At 40.4% G+C, this 23,697-nt stretch overlaps 1 protein-coding gene across 4 annotated transcripts in view; it reads left to right on the forward strand.

Annotated features, from left to right (window-relative positions):
- MIPEP (mitochondrial intermediate peptidase) overlaps window positions 1-23,697 on the forward strand; it is a 210,635-nt gene that overhangs the window by 74,947 nt on the left and 111,991 nt on the right. For all 4 annotated transcript variants that reach the window (XM_033237239.1, XM_033237225.1, XM_033237232.1 and 1 more), the window contains exons 15-16: window positions 7,703-7,777; window positions 10,874-10,993. In XM_033237239.1, coding sequence (XP_033093130.1) covers window positions 7,703-7,777; window positions 10,874-10,993 — 195 coding nt within the window. The remainder of the gene's footprint in view (window positions 1-7,702; window positions 7,778-10,873; window positions 10,994-23,697) is intronic.

Here is a 23,697-nt window from a genome sequence, read left to right on the forward strand (position 1 = left end):
CACATGAGGTGATTTCAAGGATACAGGAGGAAGTGCATAGGTTGTATGCAAATACCGTATCATTTCACAGCAGGGACTTGCGCATCTACAGATCTTGGTATCCTTAGGGGGTCCCGGAACCAGTTCCCCCATGTGTACCAGGGAACACTGTAATTCAATATTGGTTATCATGGCCACGACTGGCAAAGCAATATTTACAGAAGAAAATCTTGACCAGGAAACATTTTTAAGTTTCAGTTTTAATTTTGAGACATTGTTTATTTTTTAAAAATAACTTTACATATAACTTTAAAAGAAAATCAGTTTGTATGGTATTTATTTTTTCAAATGTGTTCTTTTTTGAAAAGCAAGTATTTTCTGAGAGAATAAGCATATAAGTTCATTTCAATTCATACATTTATTCCAGTTGACTAACAATCAAACTAGGTTTTTTAAAAAAGAACATTTACTTTTTTGTAAAAAGCACACACAGTGTAAGTGTATTTTTTATTTGTGATTTGATGAGTTAATGATTCTGTCCTCTGAACTATTCTACTAGGATTGTACTTATTCTCTACTTACGTGTCTCTTTACAAGTGAATGTTCTTTGTATTACAGTATATAGTAGACACTGAATATATAATTGGATTACTTAACTTTTTATTTTGAAATAGTTATAGATTCACAGAAAGTTGCAAAAACAAAAATGCAGACAGGTCCTATGTCCCCTTCACTCAGTTTTCTCCAGTGGTAGCATTTTTTGTTTTTTTCTAAATACGTATATATATATATTTTTAGAGGCAGTGTCTGGTTTGCTGGTAGGGAAGAAAGCCTCATGACAGTGAGTGAGGGAGGGGGAGAGTGAGGCGCGACCCACTGCCCATGCCGTCATGGTCTGGAACTCAGTTTCCAGGGTTTCTCTGGGGTCCCTTTGGCCAACAGAGGGTCTGTTCAGTCGGTTAGGGGCTCAGAATTTTTTTTTATATCTCAGGGTGGAGATGGGACCCGGCGTGGCTCAGCTTCCCGGCTTCTCCAATGGGGACCTCCTTTCCGTCCTCTGCTGCCTTCTGCCTTCTGCCGACAGCGCTGTTCTTTCCTACCCTTTGCATGTGCTGTTTCTTCTGCCTGAAATGCTTCTTTCCCTTCCCACCCATCTTTCTCTTGTCTAGTTAACACCTATTCATTTTGCAAATCTCACTCCTACGTCCATCAAGCCTTTCAAGGCCACAGCTCACGTATCGTCTTACAGGCCTTTTCTTGCCGGCCTGCGTTACGTTTAGTAACTGGGGAATTGGTGCTTACGTGGAGAACGCTAGCTGAGAAGTTTTGGGGGCAGACACCCGCTGTTGCCCACTGTTTGTGCCCCTTGTGCCTAATACAGTAAGCACTGTATTTACATGGTCTTCATGCGTGTTAGTTAAATGAGGAAATACTGTGGTCGTGGTCTTCACGCGTGTTAAGTGAGGAAATACTGTCACAGCTCGTGGTCTTCATGCGTGTTAGTTAAGTGAGGAAATACTGAGCTCGTGGTCTTCACGCGTGTTAGTTACGTGAGGAAATACTGTCACAGCTCGTGGTCTTCACGCGTGTTAAGTGAGGAAATACTGTCACAGCTCGTGGTCTTCACGCGTGTTAAGTGAGGAAGTACTGTCACAGCTCGTGGTCTTCATGCGTGTTAAGTGAGGAAATACTGTCACAGCTCGTGGTCTTCACGCGTGTTAGTTACGTGCGGAAATACTGTCACAGCTCATGGTCTTCACGCGTGTTAGTTAAGTGAGGAAATTCACAGCTCGTGGTCTTCACGCGTGTTAAGTGAGGAAATACTGTCACAGCTCGTGGTCTTCACGCGTGTTAGTTACGTGAGGAAATACTGTCACAGCTCGTGGTCTTCACGCGTGTTAAGTGAGGAAATACTGTCACAGCTCGTGGTCTTCACGCGTGTTAGTTAAGTAAGGAAATACTGTCACAGCTCGTGGTCTTCACGCGTGTTAAGTGAGGAAATACTGTCACAGCTCGTGGTCTTCACGCGTGTTAGTTAAGTGAGGAAATACTGCCACAGCTCATGGTCTTCACGCGTGTTAGTTAAGTGAGGAAATACTGTCACAGCTCGTGGTCTTCACGCGTGTTAAGTGAGGAAATACTGTCACAGCTCGTGGTCTTCACGCGTGTTAGTTAAGTGAGGAAATACTGTCACAGCTCGTGGTCTTCATGCGTGTTAAGTGAGGAAATACTGTCACAGCTCGTGGTCTTCACGCGTGTTAGTTAAGTGAGGAAATACTGTCACAGCTCGTGGTCTTCACGCGTGTTAGTTACGTGAGGAAATACTGTCACAGCTCGTGGTATTCACGCGTGTTAGTTACGTGAGGAAATACTGTCACAGCTCGTGGTCTTCACGCGTGTTAAGTGAGGAAATACTGTCACAGCTCGTGGTCTTCACGCGTGTTAGTTAAGTGAGAAATACTGTCACAGCTCGTGGTCTTCATGCGTGTTAAGTGAGGAAATACTGTCACAGCTCGTGGTCTTCACGCGTGTTAGTTACATGAGGAAATACTGTCACAGCTCGTCTTCACGCGTGTTAGTTACGTGAGGAAATACTGTCACAGCTCGTGGTCTTCACGCGTGTTAGTTACGTGAGGAAATACTGTCACAGCTCGTGGTCTTCACGCGTGTTAAGTGAGGAAATACTGTCACAGCTCGTGGTCTTCACGCGTGTTAAGTGAGGAAATACTGTCACAGCTCGTGGTCTTCACGCGTGTTAGTTAAGTGAGGAAATTCTATCACAGCTCGTGGTCTTCATGCGTGTTAAGTGAGGAAATACTGTCACAGCTCGTGGTCTTCACGCATGTTAGTTACGTGAGGAAATACTGTCACAGCTCGTGGTCTTCACGCGTGTTAGTTACATGAGGAAATACTGTCACAGCTCGTGGTCTTCACGCGTGTTAAGTGAGGAAATACTGTCACAGCTCGTGGTCTTCACGCGTGTTAGTTACGTGAGGAATACTGTCACAGCTCGTCTTCACGCGTGTTAGTTACGTGAGGAAATACTGTCACAGCTCGTGGTCTTCACGCGTGTTAAGTGAGGAAATACTGTCACAGCTCGTGGTCTTCACGCGTGTTAGTGAGGAAATACTGTCACAGCTCGTGGTCTTCACGCATGTTAGTTACGTGAGGAAATACTGTCACAGCTCGTGGTCTTCACGCGTGTTAGTTACATGAGGAATACTGTCACAGCTCGTGGTCTTCACGCGTGTTAAGTGAGGAAATACTGTCACAGCTCGTGGTCTTCACGCGTGTTAGTTACGTGAGGAAATACTGTCACAGCTCGTCTTCACGCGTGTTAGTTACGTGAGGAAATACTGTCACAGCTCGTGGTCTTCACGCGTGTTAAGTGAGGAAATACTGTCACAGCTCGTGGTCTTCACGCGTGTTAAGTGAGGAAATACTGTCACAGCTCGTGGTCTTCACGCGTGTTAGTTACGTGAGGAAATACTGTCACAGCTCGTGGTCTTCACGCGTGTTAGTTACGTGAGGAAATACTGTCACAGCTCGTGGTCTTCACGCGTGTTAAGTGAGGAAATACTGTCACAGCTCGTGGTCTTCACGCGTGTTAGTTAAGTGAGGAAATACTGTCACAGCTCGTGGTCTTCACGCGTGTTAGTTAAGTAAGGAAATACTGTCACAGCTCGTGGTCTTCACGCGTGTTAGTTAAGTGCGGAAATACTGCCACAGCTCGTGGTCTTCACGCGTGTTAGTTAAGTGAGGAAATACTGTCACAGCTCGTGGTCTTCACGCGTGTTAAGTGAGGAAATACTATCACAGCTCGTGGTCTTCATGCGTGTTAAGTGAGGAAATACTGTCACAGCTCGTGGTCTTCACGCGTGTTAGTTACGTGAGGAAATACTGTCACAGCTCGTGGTCTTCACGCGTGTTAAGTGAGGAAATACTGTCACAGCTCGTGGTCTTCACGCGTGTTAGTTACGTGAGGAAATACTGTCACAGCTCGTGGTCTTCACGCGTGTTAGTTACGTGAGGAAATACTGTCACAGCTCGTGGTCTTCACGCGTGTTAAGTGAGGAAATACTGTCACAGCTCGTGGTCTTCACGCGTGTTAGTTAAGTGAGGAAATACTGTCACAGCTCGTGGTCTTCACGCGTGTTAAGTGAGGAAATACTGTCACAGCTCGTGGTCTTCACGCGTGTTAGTTAAGTGAGGAAATACTATCACAGCTCGTGGTCTTCAAGCGTGTTAAGTGAGGAAATACTGTCACAGCTCGTGGTCTTCACGCGTGTTAGTTACGTGAGGAAATACTGTCACAGCTCGTGGTCTTCACGCGTGTTAGTTACGTGAGGAAATACTGTCACAGCTCGTGGTCTTCACGCGTGTTAAGTGAGAAATACTGTCACAGCTCGTGGTCTTCACGCGTGTTAGTTACGTGAGGAAATACTGTCACAGCTCGTGGTCTTCACACGTGTTAGTTACGTGAGGAAATACTGTCACAGCTCGTGGTCTTCACGCGTGTTAAGTGAGGAAATACTGTCACAGCTCGTGGTCTTCACGCGTGTTAAGTGAGGAAATACTGTCACAGCTCGTGGTCTTCACGCGTGTTAGTTACGTGAGGAAATACTGTCACAGCTCGTGGTCTTCACGCGTGTTAGTTACGTGAGGAATACTGTCACAGCTCGTGGTCTTCACGCGTGTTAAGTGAGGAAATACTGTCACAGCTCGTGGTCTTCACGCGTGTTAGTTAAGTGAGGAAATACTATCACAGCTCGTGGTCTTCACTCGTGTTAGTTAAATGAGGAAATAACTGTCACAGCTCGTGGTCTTCACGCGTGTTAGTTAAGTGAGGAAATACTGTCACAGCTCGCGGTCTTCACGCGTGTTAGTTAAATGAGGAAATACTGTCACAGCTCGCGGTCTTCACGCGTGTTAGTTACGTGAGGAAATACTGTCACAGCTCGTGGTCTTCACGCGTGTTAGTTAAGTGAGGAAATACTGTCACAGCTCGCGGTCTTCACGCGTGTTAGTTACGTGAGGAAATACTGTCACAGCTCGTGGTCTTCACGCGTGTTAGTTACGTGAGGAAATACTGTCACAGCTCATGGTCTTCACGCGTGTTAGTTAAGTGACGAAATACTGTCACAGCTCGTGGTCTTCACGCGTGTTAAATGAGGAAATACTGTCACAGCTCGTGGTCTTCACGCGTGTTAGTTACGTGAGGAAATACTGTCACAGCTCGTGGTCTTCACGCGTGTTAGTTACGTGAGGAAATACTGTCACAGCCGGATGGATTCTTCTTGCCCACTGCCCAAAAAGCGAATGCACAGAGAACAGCAAATATTGCAACACAGAAGCAGTTTAATCATAGCAGGGCCAGCTAAGTGGAAAACTGAAGGCATTTCTCAAATCCACCTCCCTGAGAACTTGGAGGCTAGAGTTTTTAAAGACACTTTGTCAGGCAGGGGCCTGGGGAACTGAAACAGTTGATAGGCTGTGGATGGAAATCACAGGAGTGTCTAAACTGCACAGCTGAGTCAGTTCCTGGTTGGGGGGTGGGCCTCAGGACCAGGTAGCATCTCTTGGTTTGTGGAAATGCTAAATCTGAAAAATATCTCAAAGACCAGTGCTTTAGGTTCCACAGTAGTGATGTTATCTGCAGGAGTCGTTGGGAAGTTACAAGGCTTATAGCCTCTGGCTGTGTGACTCTGGTACTGAGCAACTTCGAGAAAAGCAAGCTTAGCAGTGGCCCGTGACTGTTTAAGTGTGTAGTGAACGAAGTCCAGGCCCCACCATAATTCCAATCCAGCCTTAGGAATGTGACTTCAGTCCCCAAACAAGCAGGAAGGTCAGATTTTCTAGCCTCAAAGTTTAACTATAAACCAATTTTTTCTTACAGTTATCTTGGCCTTCGCACTAGAATAAGCTCAAGACAATGTAGCCTGAGAGGTTAGAAGCAGGATGGAGTCAGTCATGTTAGACTTCTCTTATTTTTTTTTTTTTTTTTTTTTTTTGAGGCAGAGTCTCGCTCTGTCGCCCGGACTGGAGTGCAGTGGCCGGATCTCAGCTCACTGCAAGCTCCACCTCCCGGGTTCACGCCATTCTCCTGCCTCAGCCTCCGAGCAGCTGGGACTACAGGCGCCCGCCACCTCGCCCGGCTAGTTTTTGTATTTTTAGTAGAGACGGGGTTTCACCGTGTTAGCCAGGATGGTCTCGATCTCCTGACCTCGTGATCCGCCCGTCTCGGCCTCCCAAAGTGCTGGGATTACAGGCTTGAGCCACCGCGCCCGGCCTAGACTTCTCTTATTACTTACAATTCTGCAAAGGTGGTTTCAGTGTCATCCTTCCACATACACTTTGTTTGTAAACATTAGTAAAACTTGGTGAAGCATGAATAATCTTTTAAATGTAGCATGAATCCTGTCCACGACATAAAATACGTTTCTTTACACGTAAAGTTTAAAGAAATGTGAACTTTTTGACGCAATCTGTTGGCGGATATGACTTAACTAAATCCTGACTTTTAAAAATCCTGTTTGAGGAAATATTGTTTGATACAAGATGAGTGGCCCTGGTGTCAGAAAGCCTCAGGCCTGCGACCTGTACTAGAATTCACACTATGTAGCTTACTCCCATCTGTGTCTTAGCTCGTTAAAAAAAATGGTCTTTTCTGCCTAGTTTACTTCGCTTGCTGCCAAATGGAAAGAGAAAAAGGCTGTAGCCTTGTCATCTGAGCAGTCAGCAGATTCTATGTCTTTCACTTAAGAAGCCATTTCCTAGCAGTTCTTCTATTAGTTCATTCCTTCACAAATCTTTCCTGAGTGTCTGCCGGCTCCAGGCACTGTTCTAGGCCCTGGGAGTAGACTCAAAGCAGTGGTTAGTTTCCACTTCCAGCAGACAGCTCACATTCTCATTCACAGGTGGTTAATTTATACGACCATACCACTGAGTAACTTACCATTGGTCTTTATATAATGTGTTTCTCTTGAGAGGGGCCTTTAGCTTAATTGGGTTGTAAATCAATATCTTTATTTAATAAACATAAGTATGAATTATTTTAAAGTAGAGTAAGATTGAGCAAAGTTCTTGTTCAACTACATTATTTATTTATGTCTAAGAGGATCTGTATGTTATGGGGTTAGGCCTAATTCATCTCAAAAAGAAAGCCTTAAATCACATAGGGACATGAAGTGTCCAAACTCTACAGTCCTTTTAGGTTGGAAAAGAAAATAATCTGTAGTTCATCATTATGACTACTTGTTAGGATGTCAGTTTTGCTTTAACACTGGCTGACACCATGAATTACCATTTATTTCTTGACATTTTCATCTTTTAGTCCTATTGTAAGTTATTATATGCACTTTAAAAGTCGAGAGAGTATTTGAACAGGCTCTCACTGATAGCAGAGGAACAGAAAAAGTATTCCCTTTGAGGTTTTAAATACATTTTTAAAGATCGGCGCCCATGTCTTAGTTCCACATTGTATTTTCATGTACAAACCCTTATTTGACAATTACCACTTTCTGAAATTAAACAGAATGTCTTTATTCATGTTGTCTTGCCAACTAAAATATTTAAAGTTATTATTTTTAAACTATAATGAAATTCTATTACTCATTTTACATTTGATGTTATTTTTAAATTTCCTGACTCGTAAGTATAATGTACATAGTGCAGTGACTTATTAAGCAGTTTATTCACATGTATATTCTTTTGTTTTATCAAGCCACTGCCAAAAACTATGATGTCTCGTCTTTGTGAATCTAAAAAGGTTTGTGCTGCAGCTGATATGCAACTTCAGGTATGTATGTATCTTTGTTCTGAAGTTTTCCGGAGTCATTATCCCAAATACATATCTAACTTTAAATTCTTGCCAATGATACCTATTTATTATAATAATTATGCTTCTAAAACATCTTTCATCTGAGTTCAAAGAACTTGACCAAAATTGACTCATTTAGTCTTCACACTGCCCTCATGAAGTAGGCATTGAATAAAATTATTTCCCGGCCAGGCACAGTGGCTCACACCTGTAATCCCAGCACTTTGGGAGGCCAAGGTGGGTGGATCACAAGGTCAGGAGCTCGAGACTAGACTGACCAACATGGTGAAACCCCGTCTCTACTAAAAATACAAAAATTAGCCGGGCATTGTGGTGAGTGCTTGTAATCCCAGCTACACAGGAGGCTGAGGCAGGAGAATCACTTGAACCTGGGAGGTGGAGGTTGCCGTGAGCCGAGATCTTGCCACTGCACTCCAGCCTGGGCAACACAGCAAGACTCTGTCTCAAAAAAAAAAAAAAAAAAAAAGAAGACTGTTTCCCATTCTCAGTTGGGAAAAAATGAAAGCTTAGAAAAATTACATGACTTCTGCTAAATCACCCATTTTACCAGCTAAATTAAGGCTCAAACTTAATTTTATATATATATATATATATGTTTATTCATTCTGTATCTTTTAAAAATTTTTGCCTTTTTAGGTTTGAAATTTAGATAGTAATTGCTGTTAGTTTTAGATAATATTCAAAACCAACTTCCCAGGTTTCGAGATGAAGACTAGAAAACTTTCATGAACCATCTGGATGCCAGGTCTGCATGACACCAGATGCGTATGTAGATGTTTGTAATGACTGAGATTGTTTATGTAATTCTCACTCCTCTTCAGATCTTGAGAGTTATGTAAACACCCTAAACACCCATCTTTCATCTTAGGCAATATTCACTTTATGATGATTCAGTTACCTGGTTGACAAAGTAACCACTATTTAATTGCTTTATGGTTTTGTAAAATTCAATCCCTAGAAGGTAATGAATGTGCTATGTTTTTCTGTGCCTTGAAACATGAAATCCATGTTTCAATGAAGGAAATCTATTATATAGACAAAACCATGAATCTATATTTGCTTTACCTTCTCAGTATCTATTCATATCAATGTAATTTTTAAAGGATTTCTGAATTATTTTTAAAAATTAACATTACTTGGCTGGCAAAAGTCTTGGTATCTTTAGTAGAAGGCCTGGCTTTTAAAAGTCTGTTTTGTGGCTTTCTTCTTGAAAAATTGTTCTAATAATTTTCTTTTAAAATGGAAAACCAACCTTTCCCTACTCCTCCCTCCAAAAACAATAGCCCCCTAGAGACCGAGAGAGACAAAGTCCTGGTAGAGGAGCTGCCAGGGTTCAGCTTTTATATTACACTTGGACAGTGGAGACAGACAAAGGTAGAAAGGAAGTGAATTGTTTCAACTTTCCATGGGGACATAAACAGTGTTTTTAAAACTGTACAGTTTTGTTAAATTATTGTTTTAAAAATAGGCTCTTTATTTTTGTGTGGCTTAGTAAGTTTCTTGGTCCCAGGAATGCATGACTCCCTGAGTGGGCAGATAGGCTCATCTCTTTGGAATTGTTTACTTTATCAGCAAATAAACATAAAAATAATGCCCATTTAACTTATTTTACTCTGTTTTCATATTTAATTTATTTTTGCTCTGTTTTTATAATTCCAAAAAGTTACCCCATGTTTATATCATTTGTAAAAGGCATAATTGAAGAAATGAAACTTCTGAATTCTGATTTATTTATACATTGGGGCAAAATAACACCTCCGTTGAGGTTAGAATGTAAGAGTTTCAGTTCCTGATAATTTACTCTGTTAGAATATAGGTAAGACATTGAGTAATTTTGGCCTCTCTGATTATCTTTATGCATCGTTACTCATTATAAAATGTAGAATTGAAAGAGCTATATTTAGCTATATATTTAGATTACCAGTTAGAAGAAAGCAATATTTATATTTAGGAAATGTCTGTGTTTTTCTAGGGAAGGTTTAAACTTAACTTTATAATTTAGAACCATAATTCTATATCTGGATGCAGCCAGAAGCTAGAGATCATTTAAATTTTTTCTTTTAACCAAACTAATCCTCACTTCTTTCAAGTCAACAGCTGCACATTCTCTACAAATCCCATTTCTGAATCACAAAGATACATATCAGAAGCATAATTGCATGTCAAAATTTGTCCTTTAAAATAAAGCATTTTCTACTTGCCTGCATGAAGTCAAATATTCAAGTCAGTGTTCAGAAACAGTATTTGATTCAAATGTTGAGGTGAAAAAAGGCTTGATGTTTATTTTAGATTTCTTTGCACAATTTAGTTTTGAGTACTTTGTAAACAGCAGATTTCATGTCCGAACTCTCTTTAATGCTCTCTTCTCCCACTGTGTTTCAATGGCCTATATCCTCTCCTCAGAGGAGAGCGCTGCTTTTCCCCTGGTCATCTAGCCGAGCCCTCCCTATACAGCAGCTGCTTACTTTGTACTTCCTGACACCAGGTGTGGGAGTCTAGTTCCAACCTCTCCAACAGCTGCGTCAGAATTCTTCCATACATCTCTACTCACCAGATGCTGCGTTGCTATTTCTTTCTCTACTCCCACCACACCTATTTAATTTTCTCTTTACCTTTCATCACAAAACTAGAATTCTGACCATTTCATTTCTCTCATTTAAGATATATCAGGATTCCAGGAGGAAACCAAACAGAATTTGTTAGATCCAGCGGGTCAAAAGTTGTAACTGGTTTTGTACATTTCTGTCTACATGTATTTTGGCAAAATTCCCATGTCACATATTTAATTTGCCACGTTGTGCATAAAGAGTATCTTATGGGTATGGTTCAAAATTCTTTAATATTTATGAAAAGGTTGAGAGCATTCCTTTTCATCTTTAGCATGGTCTTAAATGTGGTATGAAATACATTTCAAACCATATACGTTTATTTTTGTGACTGTTTTAAACTGTGATTGGTAATTGTTGTTCTGGTGCACTTATAGCGTCTTTGGTCTACCAGATCTTGATGTGAGGATGGACGACCAAAACTAAGTAGATGTTTTTATCTATCTAGGTCTTTTATGCCACTCTGGATCAAATCTACCATGGGAAGCATCCCCTGAGGAATTCAACCACAGACATTCTCAAGGAAACACAAGAGAAATTCTATGGCCTACCATACGTTCCAAATACTGTGAGTCCCGCGTTTGGCTTCTGTTGTGTGTACTGAGTGGTTCTGATAGTACTTCTGTAGCTTGTGATTACCTTCCCCTTTGGAGAACTTGAAATCCCTACATTTATGTTGAGGCTTCACATGGCGCAAATCCTGGAAATTGCCTGGCTTATTTAATATTTCCAACTACCCATTTATATGTTCTTATTTTCTGCCCTCTAGCAGTGTTTTTCTACCTTTCTGGAAATGTGGGGGTTAAAAAGGCCACTGGAGTTGGTCTATATTCTTCTTTTTAGTTATTTTTCTATAATGTGAAAAATAGTGATGAACATGATTACCAATCCTGAATCATTATCATTGCTAAGAGAATTAACGTGTATTGAGTATCTTACATTGTACCAGGAATTATAATAGATGCTTTACATATCTTATCGTCTTGAGTACCTTGTCAGGAGAGAGAGCAGGAGTAATGTTACCATTTGTTGGATTCTAGGCGCCAGACTCTATCTAATTCCTTTGGGAAAAGATCTCTGATTTAGCTCTCAAAATAACCTTATGCATTAAATAATATCCTAGTATTTGGAGCTGATTTGGAGGCACATACACACTATTATGTCCTGTCCGAGATCATCTGGGTAGTTAAGTGATTGTGTTGGGGTTCAAAACAAACAGGCTTTTTTCATCACTCAGAGGTTCCTGTAAGGAGCAGCTGAACACTGGGACTCCTAGTGCCGTTAACACGTGATTCTCGGTGCAGTTATGTGACTGACTTCACGTCACCCAGGCCTTTCTCAGGTGCAGGTGATAGAAACGCAGCTCACACGGACTTAAACAGAAAAGGGAATTTATTGAGTCTTATAACTGAAAGGTGCAGGGGCATAGGGGTGTTTCAAGTAACTTGGATGTAGGTCTCCCACAATATTGTTAGAAATGTTTCTCTCTCTTTCCACTTCTCAGCTCTGTGTTTTTCTGGTTCCTTTCATTCTCCGGCAATCTCCCCAGACCAAATGGATTGATAACTACCAGTAGGTTCAGGTTTATGTCTTTCTAGCCTAGTTGGTCTAACAGGAAGAGAGCTAACTTGAAAGTGTTTTGTAAACTGTAAAAAGCAGAATAAATGTCAAATGGTTTTATTTGCTGTAAGATTGGATAGCAGAATTCGTTGTGCTAAGAGGTTAAGTTAATCAATAAACTACAACTGTCCACTAAATCTTCAGGTCCTAATGCTCAAATATGCATGGGAAAAGATCATATTTACCAGACAAGTGAAGCAACAGGATATTTTATCTTCATAATACCTCTTGTCATTATTTTTCGATTGGCTTAGAACCTTAATTATCTGCTACAGGTATATAGTGTCAGTCATACTAACTGTTTTTAATCTTACACGTAATTTACTGTTCTAATACTTTCTACTGCCGAGCTCTTGATTATCTGTATTAGTGAAAATTTATAGTGATAAGAATAATGTAACTATTTATTCATGGAATAAATAATAGCAATTGCCTAGATTTTACTAGCATTTTCGAGTTCACAGAGCATTGCCTGATTCACCTGCTTTTGGGCTTGTATGTTTTTGTTCTCATCTTATACTCTTTGTGGATATGAGTTCAACTTCATGACCAGTAAGTAGTAAAGTCCTAGGAAGACTAACATTAGGAAAACTGAGATGCTTGCCAAAGCTGCAAAACTTCAATTTGAGTGAGTTGCTTGCCCTCTGCCCTTTTTTATCATAGGTCTTGTAATAAAGTCACTATGTCTCTCTTTAAAAGAAAACTCAACTTCCTTACCATCCAGATTTCTTCTCTGTAATCATTTAACATACTAAGATGAAGTATTAGTGGCAAGCAAATTCTGAATCAACAATCCATAATCACTTAATTTGAAAGGAAGAGTGATGCTAAGTCCATGTGCCTTGTCCTATTTCCTTTTGAGAAAATAGAAAGATGTATCTCTTTACTGGGATTAGCTCCACAATTCATTTTCAGTAGCCATCGCCAGCTCTTTGTGTAAACTGTTTTAAGAGGTCTTTAAAAGAAACATAGCTATGTTTAGAGGAAAAAAAAACATTATTTTAAGGCTTGCCTTTTAAAAAAAGTGTCTGAGAGTTTGTTTAGATTTGTACAAATAGCCTACTCTTCCTACTTAGAAACTTCTGCATTTCTTCATTTGTTTGTCAATTCATTCATGAAACATATATAACATTCCCAAGAGCAAGTTGGTGGACTTGACCACTCAGGATTCAGATAAAGCTGCAGGAATGAAGACAGTCTAACACTGGCGTGGGGATGCACAGATAGTAGTGGAACAGGAGCAAGAGCCCAAAGGCAGACTCAGCAAATTAATAGACTCTCGAATATCGGTTGAGTGACACTGTAGATCATTGGGTGAAGAAGGAACAATTTTTTAAAATGGTGTTGTAGTGATTGATCATCTATATGGAAAAAAAATGCACCTCTGTATCACACTGCACACAAAAAATAGAGTTAAAGACCAAGATGTAGAAAGTAAAGCTTTAAATTTTAGAAGATAATACAAAAGAATTTTTTCTTTTTGATAGTTGTTGTTGTTTTGAGATAGAGTCTTGCTCTGACTCCTAGGCTAGAGTGCAATGGCGCAATATTGGCTCACTGCAACCTCTGCCTCCTGGGTTCAAGCAATTCTCCTTTCTCAGCCTCCTGAGTAGCTGGGATTACAGGTGTGTGCCACCACACCCAGCTAATTTTTGTATTTTTAGTAGAGACAAAGTTTCACCATGTTGGCCAGGCTGGTCTCGAACTCCCGACCTCAGATAATCCACCTGCCTTGGCCTCCCAAGGCTGAGGATTATAGGCGTGAGCCACCGTGCCTGGCCTTGATGGTGTTTTTTATACCCACTCTGAGTATCTACATTTTATACAGATGCTTCTCAACTTACGACGCGGTTAAGTCCCAAAAACCCATTGTAAGTTGAAACTATCATAAGTCAAAAATACATTTAATACCCCTGCACTGCTGAATGTCATAGCTTAGCTTAGCCTACCTTAAATGTGCTCAGAATGCTTATATTAGCCTACAGTTGGGCAAACTCATCTAACACAAAGTCTATTTCATAATAAAGTGTTGAATATTTCACATAATTTATTGAATACTGTACTGAAAGTGAAAAACAAAATGGTTGTCAGGCGCCCAAAGTACAGTTTCTACTGAATGCATATTGCTTTCACACCATTGTGGAGTTGAAAAATCTTAAAGTTAAAAAATCTTAAGTAAGTTGGGGATCTTCTATATACAATGGAAAAGCCATTAAACATAAAGCAAAAGACTGACAAATTCAATATTTAAACTTAAAAAGCACATAGCATAAAACTTTACTTTTTCCCCCCCCCTTTAGATGGAGTCTTGCTCTGTTGCCCAGGCTGGAGTGCAATGGTACAGTCTCGGCTCACTGCAACCTTCGCCTCCTGGGTTCAAGCGATTCTCTCACCTCAGCCTCCTGAGTAGCTGGGATTACAGGCACCCGCCACCATGCCTGGCTAATTTTTTAGTAGAGACAGGGTTTCACCATGTTGGCCAAGCTGGTCTTGAACTCCTGACCTCAAGTTATCTGCCCACTTCAGCCTCCTAAAGTGCTAGGATCACAGGTGTGAGCCACCATGCCCATCCATTGGAAAAAGATATATTTTAAAATTACTTTGAGCAAAAGACATGGATATGCAAAAAATGACATAAAATAACTTAAATATTAGCAGGGAATGCACATTAAAACCACATTACAATACTCCTAAAATATTTTGCTATCACTTGTTTGGCAAAAAATAAAACAATTGACAGTACCAGATGTTGGCAAGGATGTGGAGTCACAGGGACTCTTATACGCTGCAGGTAGGAGAGCAAATTGGTATAACCACTTTGCAAAACAGATCTGTGAAATCTGAATATGGACTACCCTGGGACCCAGCCATTCAATTCCTAATATAACCTGGAAAAAAAATACCGTACTTTCTCTACCAGGTGTACTTTTCTGCACCAGGCATGAAAAATAGGAGGGTTTATAACAGCACTGTTTGTAAGTAGTTAAAAAAAAAAAAAGTGAGGGGGAGGATTCTGGGAAGAACCCAAGTGATTGTCATCAAAGAAATGGATAAACCATTTGTTGATACAGCTGGAATACTGTTCAGCTTTGGAAATTGAGGGCCACAGTTGATGAGCCTAACAAGCATAAGGTAAAGTGAAATAAATGAATACCAGATGAATCAAACCAGTGCATTTATATAAAGTTCAGAGTGATGCAAAACTAAGCAGTACATTGTCAAATACATATGTAATTAGACTATAAAGAAAAGTGAGGGAATTACAAGCACAGAATTCATAGGAGTGGGTTCACAGGAGTCTTAGAAATATTTTCTTAAACTGATTGGTGGGTACATGGTTGATGACTTTGTCATTCTTTCTACTAATAGTGGACATATAGTCTTGGTGGATAGAAAACACTTCCAAGGATTAAAAGGTGATTTGGGCTACAAGGTATGGGGTATGCCAAGAACAACGGACCTTGGCAAAGCTACTGGTGGCTTAAACTAGGACAGTGACTGTGGGGAGTGGAAGATTGAAACGGACCTGAGAACAGTGCAGAAGGCATAATCAGTGCAGGGGGGTGACTGGATGTATGGGTTGGGATGATGAGCAAGATCCACGGGAATGGGACGACCGCAAGGCTTTCAACTTCCATATCGGATAGAAGATGACTTTGTAGCGTCTTCCCACGCAGGCCAAAGAGTGACAGTGTCCCCCTGTAAACTTGTCTCCAGAAATTGTTTCTCTGAAATGAATCCTTTTATTCCCCCAAATTAAACAATGAGAAAAGGAAAATGTAAGCAACAGAGTATTTATAATGCTTATAGAGTTGATAAAAATATAGGTACATAATCTGATATAAACTTAGACAGTGATTTTGCATGTGTCTATATTAGCACTTCTTTAAGTGCATTAGTAACTCATCTTGGGAATAAAGTGTCACATTAATTATCTTTGGGCAATACTTTTTTTAATTATACTTTAAGTTCTAGGGTACATGTGCACAACGTGCAGGTTTGTTACATACGTATACATGTGCTATGTTGGTGTGCTGCACGCATTAACTCGTCATTTACATTAGGTATATCTCCTAAAGCTATCCCTCACTGGTTTAAACAACATGGAGCTGGCTTCTCTACTGAGGAACCACTTGGAGTCTGTGATATGCTAACAAACATTATGAGTCTCTGTCCTCAAATGTATTAACCCTGGAAGTCATCATGGATAATTTCTAGGCACTAGCTTCTGTAGGTCATACTTTGGAAAATTGCATTTACATGACTGTAACTATTTAATAGGGCAGTTCCACAGATACTCCATGTTAAATAATGATGCTTTCTGTACAAGTCAATAAGTAGCCTTCTAGTGTTGGCAATTTATTGATATTTCTGTGCATGCTGAGTCCCTCTGTATAAAGTATAGGCTAATTTGTACTTACTTGCTATTCCATCTAACAGTAGTTTGATGCTGGAAATCCAAAAGTTTCTACTTATTTGTGAATAGAGGGCAATAGTACAACATACACCAACAGACTCGCCTTCTGCTGTTACCACCACTTCTCTTCCATTTAGAGAACAGTGTTGTGTTGTTGTGTTTTTATATTCATGACTGTCTCTTCTCAGAATATTTTTCCTAAGTGATTGTGTATCTCTCCTATTTTTAATTCAGAAAATAGAAAATATATTTTAATTTTTGTAGCATTGTAGGTTTGTGATTTTACCTTTTCACCCTCCTCTCTGACACAGTTGAGATACAGTTGTGTCCGGGAAGCTCTGGGATGAAACTTCTAGCCTTTGATCCTCTGGCTCTGTTCTAATGTGTATTTTTCAAGTACAAAACATGAACAGCTGACTCTAGGTTTTGAAGCTCTGTTAATGATGCAGTTGTACTTTAGTGTTTTGACCTAATTTGGTAGGCTTGTGGGTTTGGGTGGTGAAGCTGTGTCTCCAGCACAGCTGTTCTCAGAGCGACAGCGTTCTCTGAATAAATCTTGCCACCAGTGAGCCTGCTTTTTGCTCTTTAGCAACCTCAAATTGAAAACAGAATAAGAAAGTTCTGAGCACTGTAAGTATTGACGTGAAAATATAATAATACGTCTAAGAAAATTGTCTTTCTTCACAACTCACAATTTAAAATTCACCATCTTGATGGCATAAAAGTTGTTCAAAGCTAGAATGAAAAAGTTATTTTAGGAAAGCAGTTACTGGGATGCAAGGATATGTTGATATTTGGTCCTTCTTGTTAGACACCAACAAAGAATATGAAAAGAAGACATGTTTCTTGTGAATAGGATTCACTTCATGTTTAGGGTTTTATTTTTGCATCCAGCAACAAACTGGCATATGATAGTGGCACTGTGTTAGCGTTAGTTAAAAATTATTCTAGGCTGGGCCCAGTGGCTCACGCCTGTAATCCAAGCACTTTGGGAGGCCGAGGTGAGCAGATCATGAGATCAGGAGATCCAGACCATCCTGGCTAATACGGTGAAACCCCATCTCTACTTAACATACAAAAAATTAGCCGGGTGTGGTGGCTGGTGCCTGTAGTCCTAGCTACTCGGGAGGCTGAGGCAGGAAAATGGTGTGAACCCAGGAGGCGAAGCTTGCAGTGAGCCCAGATCACACCACTGCACTCTAGTCTGGGTGGCAGAGTGAGACTCCGTCTCAAAACAAAAAAACAAAAAAACAAACTTATTCTAATTTGCCTGGGTGCGGTGGCTCGTGCCCGTATTCCTAGCACTTTGGGGGGCCAAGGTGGGCGGATTGCCTGAGCTTAGGAGTTTGAAGCCAGCCTGGGCAACATGGTGAAACCCTGTCTCTACTAAAATACAAAAAAAAAAAAATTAGCTGGGTGTGGTGGCACGTGCCTGTTGTCTCAGCTACTGGGGAGGCTGAGGCAGGAGAATCGTTTGAACCTGGGAGGTAGGTGGCAGTTGCAGTGAGCCGAAATCACACCACTGCACTCCAGCTTGGGCGACAGAGCAAGACTCTGTCTCAAAAAAAAAAAAAACAGAAAAAAATTCTAATTTACCCTAGAGAGGGGATGAGGGATGTATTAGATGTATTAATCCATTCTTGCATTGCTACAGATAAATACCTGAGACTGGGTAATGTATAAGGAAAAGAGGTTTAATTTGCTCATGGGTTTTGCAGGCTGTACAGGAAGCATAGCACTGGCATCTGCTCAGCTTCTGGGAAGGCCTCAGGAAATTTACAGTCATGGCAGAAGGCAAAGGGAGAGAGTGGTGTCTCACACGATGGCAGCAGGAGCAAGAGAGAGAGGGGATAGGTGCCACATTTAAACAACCAGATCTTACAAAAACTCACTATTGTGTCGACAGCACCAACGGGGATGGTGTTAAACCATGAGGATTCGCCCCAATGATCCAGTCGCCTCCTACCAGGCCCTACCTCCAGCGTTGTGGATTACAATTTGACATGAGATTTGGGCCTAGACACATATCTAGACTATCTCAGGGGAGTTATATAAATCTATGCACATTGGTTACCTCTCCATCTTTTTGAGTAGGTGTGTGCTGCAGGCTTATTGGGGACATAATCAGATACACCTGATTTGCTGCAGTATACTCAAGATGTGTTAGCTGAGAAAGGCTGCTGCTACTGGAGACTGGTTTCTGTTCAGACTAAATTCTATTAAGTCTAATTATGTACAAGTGATATATATTTCATATTAAGTATAATTTTCTATCTGTAGCAAACTGTTTTTAGAAAAAAACTGCCAAAAATTGTGCTGAATTTAGCCAGACACACCAAAGAGCAAACACACTTTTGTTTTTTAGCATAAAGAAAACGATTTCAAATCCCAATGAAAATAGTTGTACAATAATTTGCTTTTTGTATTTATATTGTAATAGATAATTATAAATTTTAAATAATTGATATAATGTATATTTATGTGTTATATTTTTATTAAGTGCCTACTGCATGCTACCACATGGTCTAAGCAATGGATATAACAGTAAATAAAGCAGACCAGAATCCTTGCTCTCATGGAGCCTGTATTCGAAATAGCCTTTTAGATGTATGTTTGCTAACCAATTCATCATTGTATCTGACTGTCCTGTCAAACATCTCATTATTAAGCAAAATAGTTCTCAAGCCTATCGAATTGCTTTGAGTTGTGAGCAGAGAGACTGAGCGTAGAAGATGAAAAGACTGAGACATTCTGATGCATATACAACTAATACTAAGGCTATATTGGGATCCTCATTTTTAATTTCCAGAGGGATGCTCCTTCCCCGAAACATCCATGAGAAAAAGGTGCCTTTTGTGTTGTTGCGTTCTTCCTCACCCCTGATGACCTGGCAACCTACAGCTATTTGTTGTGCATCAGCAAGCATTCCTGGAGGCTAAAGAAACAAGATGACCAGGCAGAATAGAGGAGTGCTTTAAGGGTTCACGGCAGCCAGCAGACAGACCCGGGTGTCTGGTGCTTGCTAGTTTGGGAGGTGGTGATAAAAGGGAAGGAGTGGGAATGACACCCAGGTTTAATGAAATGAGCCATCCGTGGGAGTGGGGATGATGTTCAGAAACACGGAGACAGGAGGGGTGGTCGCTGCTTTATGCAGTGCGGAGTGCATAGGTTTTGAGTTTCATTTGATGTGACTGTAGAATATCCAAGTGGAGATGAACATTGTTGGGCCAGTGGGTCCACTGCCCAGGAGACAGAGCAGGGTGGGAGCTGTGCAGATTTGGGAGTCATTAGTCTAGTGAGGGTACTAACTGTGGGAATGGGCAACAGGGAACAGGGAGAGTTTCTGTGTAGGATGAGGGGAAATCGAGGAGATTACCCAGAGGTATGTCCATCAAAAGGCACAGACTGGGTCAGCCAGTGTGGTTGGCATGTTCTCATTGGAACAACCTTTTCTCAAGTACCAGCAAAACCCAAAATTTTAAACATCTTTTTATTTTCAGTTTCTACTGCTACAATCACAACAGTATAATGCTCTGCTCCTTTCTATTATTTTAGGTGTATTATTTCTATTTCTATTATTTTAGTGTATTTTATTTATACACTGGCTGTATAGTCGCTTGAAACATCACTTATAGAACATTTGTTTTGGATGTGTGTTCTGAGTTCCCAAGTAACAGAATAATGAATGAACTCTTAGCGTAATTTGAGGGCTTCCCATGTTAAAATTGCTTGATTTCTAGAGCAGATCCTTAAGCTGACACTGCTGTTACCACGATTATGTATGCAGAGGAAAGTAGCCACTGTGCCAGCTGGGAGATGGGGTGCAGCTAGTGGCGAACCCTATTGTTTACATAGTGTGCTCATCCAGACTAACTTTCAAACATGCCTCTTAACCATGTGGAAAGATGAGAAGAGGGAGATGAAATCAATATGATGGAAGAGGGCAGAGAGATTTTGAGAGTACTGTTACATTTACTGTATGGAGTTTTTTTTTTTTTGTTTTTTTTTTAAATAGTCCCAAAAAGAAGAAAAATTTAAAACTTACCATGAGAAAATGGTATTGTTATACACAATTTCGGTGTTAATACTTTAATACATTATTACTACTAGAGTTTCTTTTTTTGCTGTTCTCTCATTCCCTTGATAGTCAATTTTTGTTTGTTTGGTAGTTTTTGAGATGGAGTCTTGCTCTGTTGCCCAAGCTGGAGTGCAGTGGAGCAGTCCCAGCTCACTGCAGCCTCTGCCTCCTGGGTTCAAGCAATTCTTATGCCTCAGCCTCTCCAGTAGCTGGGATTACAGGCGTGCACCACTGCCCTGATAATTTTGTATTTTTGGTAGATATGTGGTTTCGCCATATTGGCCAGGCTGGTCTTGAACTCCTGGCCTCAAGTTATCCACCCACCTCGGCCTCCCAAAGTGCTGGAATTATAGGCGTGACCCACTGCATATGGCTGATAGTCAATTTTTAAGAGCTTCTTTGTTCGATATATAGAGCATATATGTGTATATATATACACATACACATATATATGAAGATAGGTGACATTTAAATACTCAAGCATATTAAAAATTGTGTGTGTGTGTGTGTGTGTGTATATGAGACAGGGTCTTGCCCCACCACTTAGGCTAGAGTGCATTGACACGATTATGGCTCGTTGCAGCCTTAACCTCAAGACTCAAGTGAACCTCCTGTCTCGGCTTCCCGGGTAGCTAGGACTACAAGCACTCATCACCACACCCCACTCCCACCTTTCTTTTTTTTTTTTTTTTTTTGGTAGAAATGAGATTTCACTGTTTCACAGGCTAGTCTTAAACTGCTGGCCTCAAGTGGTCCTCCTGTCTCAGCTTTTCAAATGTTTTTATGTTACTAATTTTAACTGTGTATCTTAAAGCTGTTCATGGGTGACTTTATAATTTTATTTCAGTTGTTAATATCAAAGTGTATCACCATGTATTTACCTCATGTAGCATCAGGTATATAATGATTTTACTTTAAAACCTTTAATTTTAGAATAGTTGATAAGACACAAAGATAAGAAAATAATTATCCATTAAGTGGTTTCTATCTAGATTAAAATGTCAATCAGATTTTTCCCATTAGTTATTTTTAAACTAAGGCTGGTAAGTAACCGTGGTCATATGGGGAGTCCTTATATAGAAATCTTAGGGTTGCTTTAGACCTTGATTATTTTTATCTCACACTTGTTCAGATGTGTTGGTTGAAAGGATGGCATAAGGGTCTTTTTTTAAATGTATAAGCAAATATATTGTCTATTAAACAATAGGACTGGAGCCCCAGGAGGGTTAAATGTTTACTACTCTCTCTCCAGAGAATATTCAACTTAAACTATTTGGTAAAAATGCTTATTCTTCCTATTTTTTTTTTTTTTTTTTCACCCTGAGGAACAAGTTTCCTCCTATTCTTATGCCCCAGCTCTCCTGCAAATGGAAAATCTCTTCCATGAGGTGGAGTTAGTGCCTGGGCTGAGCTAGCTTGGAATATTTGATGTTGCTAAGCAAATGTTAGGTTAAAGAAAACAATATTTATTTTTGTTTTTATCTTAAATACGAAGAAAGACCATATGGTGCATATCTAGAAACACCTAAGTGGTTAATTGCATGTTAAATTTCTTTCCTCTTTGCCTGCATAAACAACTGAAAAAATATTTACTTTCTGTGTCATGCTAGGTTTATTTATGACTTTGTAACTAAAACACAGAAGTGTTATAAATTGAAACTTTAATCTCATGATTGACTCATTTTCTAAAAATTTATATGGTTTCAGTTTGTGGGACAGCTGCGGCTCTAGATTTCAGTGACTTAAAACATGAGGAAATTATGACTACCCAGGTTGTTTTTTTAATATAGTCCTTTGAGCCAAATCACAACTTTCATTTTTGTCTTGGTTTTCATGAATACTGCTGCCCTTTTTTGTCTTCTCGGCCTGCAATTTGACATAGGCTAGACAGAAGGAACTAACAATCCAGGCTGTTAGTAGAAGCTGTTTCTCTACCAGGTAAACTTCTGTATCTTAAAGGATGCACATGTGTCATTTAGGTTTAGGCTGTTTCTATTTCAGGAAGCCTTTTCTCTGGTGGTTTTCGAGGTGAGTCACGTTCTTATTCACAAGGAATGAGGGCCCATTGTGGTGCCCCTTTACCTTTATGCCTTATCAGCAACAGGGAGTCAAGGCAGCATTAGCAATATAAGGAAGGTTCCAGTTGAGTGTCATTAATTTTTAATTTTAATTATATGTTGAGTAAGTAATATATATGCATGATTAAAAATTCACAGCGTGTCAAAAGCTTTACAGTACAGTCTCCCTCCTCCTTAGGTCCCTTTCCCTGGAGGCAGCCTGGGGTACTGTATCTCACACTGATTTGAAGATGAATTACCTCAGTTCAACATAAATTTAAAGACATAAAATCTACAGTTCTCAGTCACTTCCTTCTCTTAGTATTCTTCTTGCCTTTTCTCATGGGTAGAGCAGCTCTAGACTGGACTCACAGTCTTCCCCTAATGAGTGTCCTAGGAAGTATCTGCTGTACCACTCTCAAATCCACACAGCATTAGTGAGGTCTTTTCTGAACACAGATTTGAGTATGACATCCCTTCCCTTAAAACCCGTAATGGCTTCCATTGCTCTTAAGCTAAAGGCCAGACTCCTTTGCCCACCCGCAGGTTCCTGTGTGGTCTGGTCACCCAAGCTTCCTCCAGCAGGACACACCCTGCTTCCTTTGGCACTGGACACTTGGCACTTGTTCCTGCTGCCTGGAGTACTCTCCTTCTGCTCCCTTTGCCTTCTGCTTGAACCATCACTTCTGCAGACCTGGCCAGCCTCTGTTACACAGTCTCCCAGGGCTGGGATCCTTTCCTTAAGATGGGTCACCCCAATTTGTAATGTATCAATGCCATTTGATTCATTTCTATCTTCCCAACTGGAGTGAACCTCACAGAAAAGCATGGCTCATTTCTGGTTTGTCTGTTGTTTTCCCAGGGCCCTGAACAGTTAGTTACTTAGAGTATGTACCCAATAAATGTTTATTGAAGAATTTTTTACATTTTTACTGAGATATAATGTACATAAAATGCACAAATCCTAATTTATAGCTCCATGAACTTCTGGAAATATGTTTGCCTGTGGAACCACCACCCAGATCAAAATATATCCATCTGCAGGTATCCAGAAGGCCCTTGTGACCCGCTTTCAATCAATACGCCTTCCCTACAAGTTA

This window comes from Trachypithecus francoisi, unplaced genomic scaffold (assembly GCF_009764315.1).
Source record: "Trachypithecus francoisi isolate TF-2019V2 unplaced genomic scaffold, Tfra_2.0 Contig01461, whole genome shotgun sequence".
Classification (NCBI taxonomy): domain Eukaryota; kingdom Metazoa; phylum Chordata; class Mammalia; order Primates; family Cercopithecidae; genus Trachypithecus; species Trachypithecus francoisi.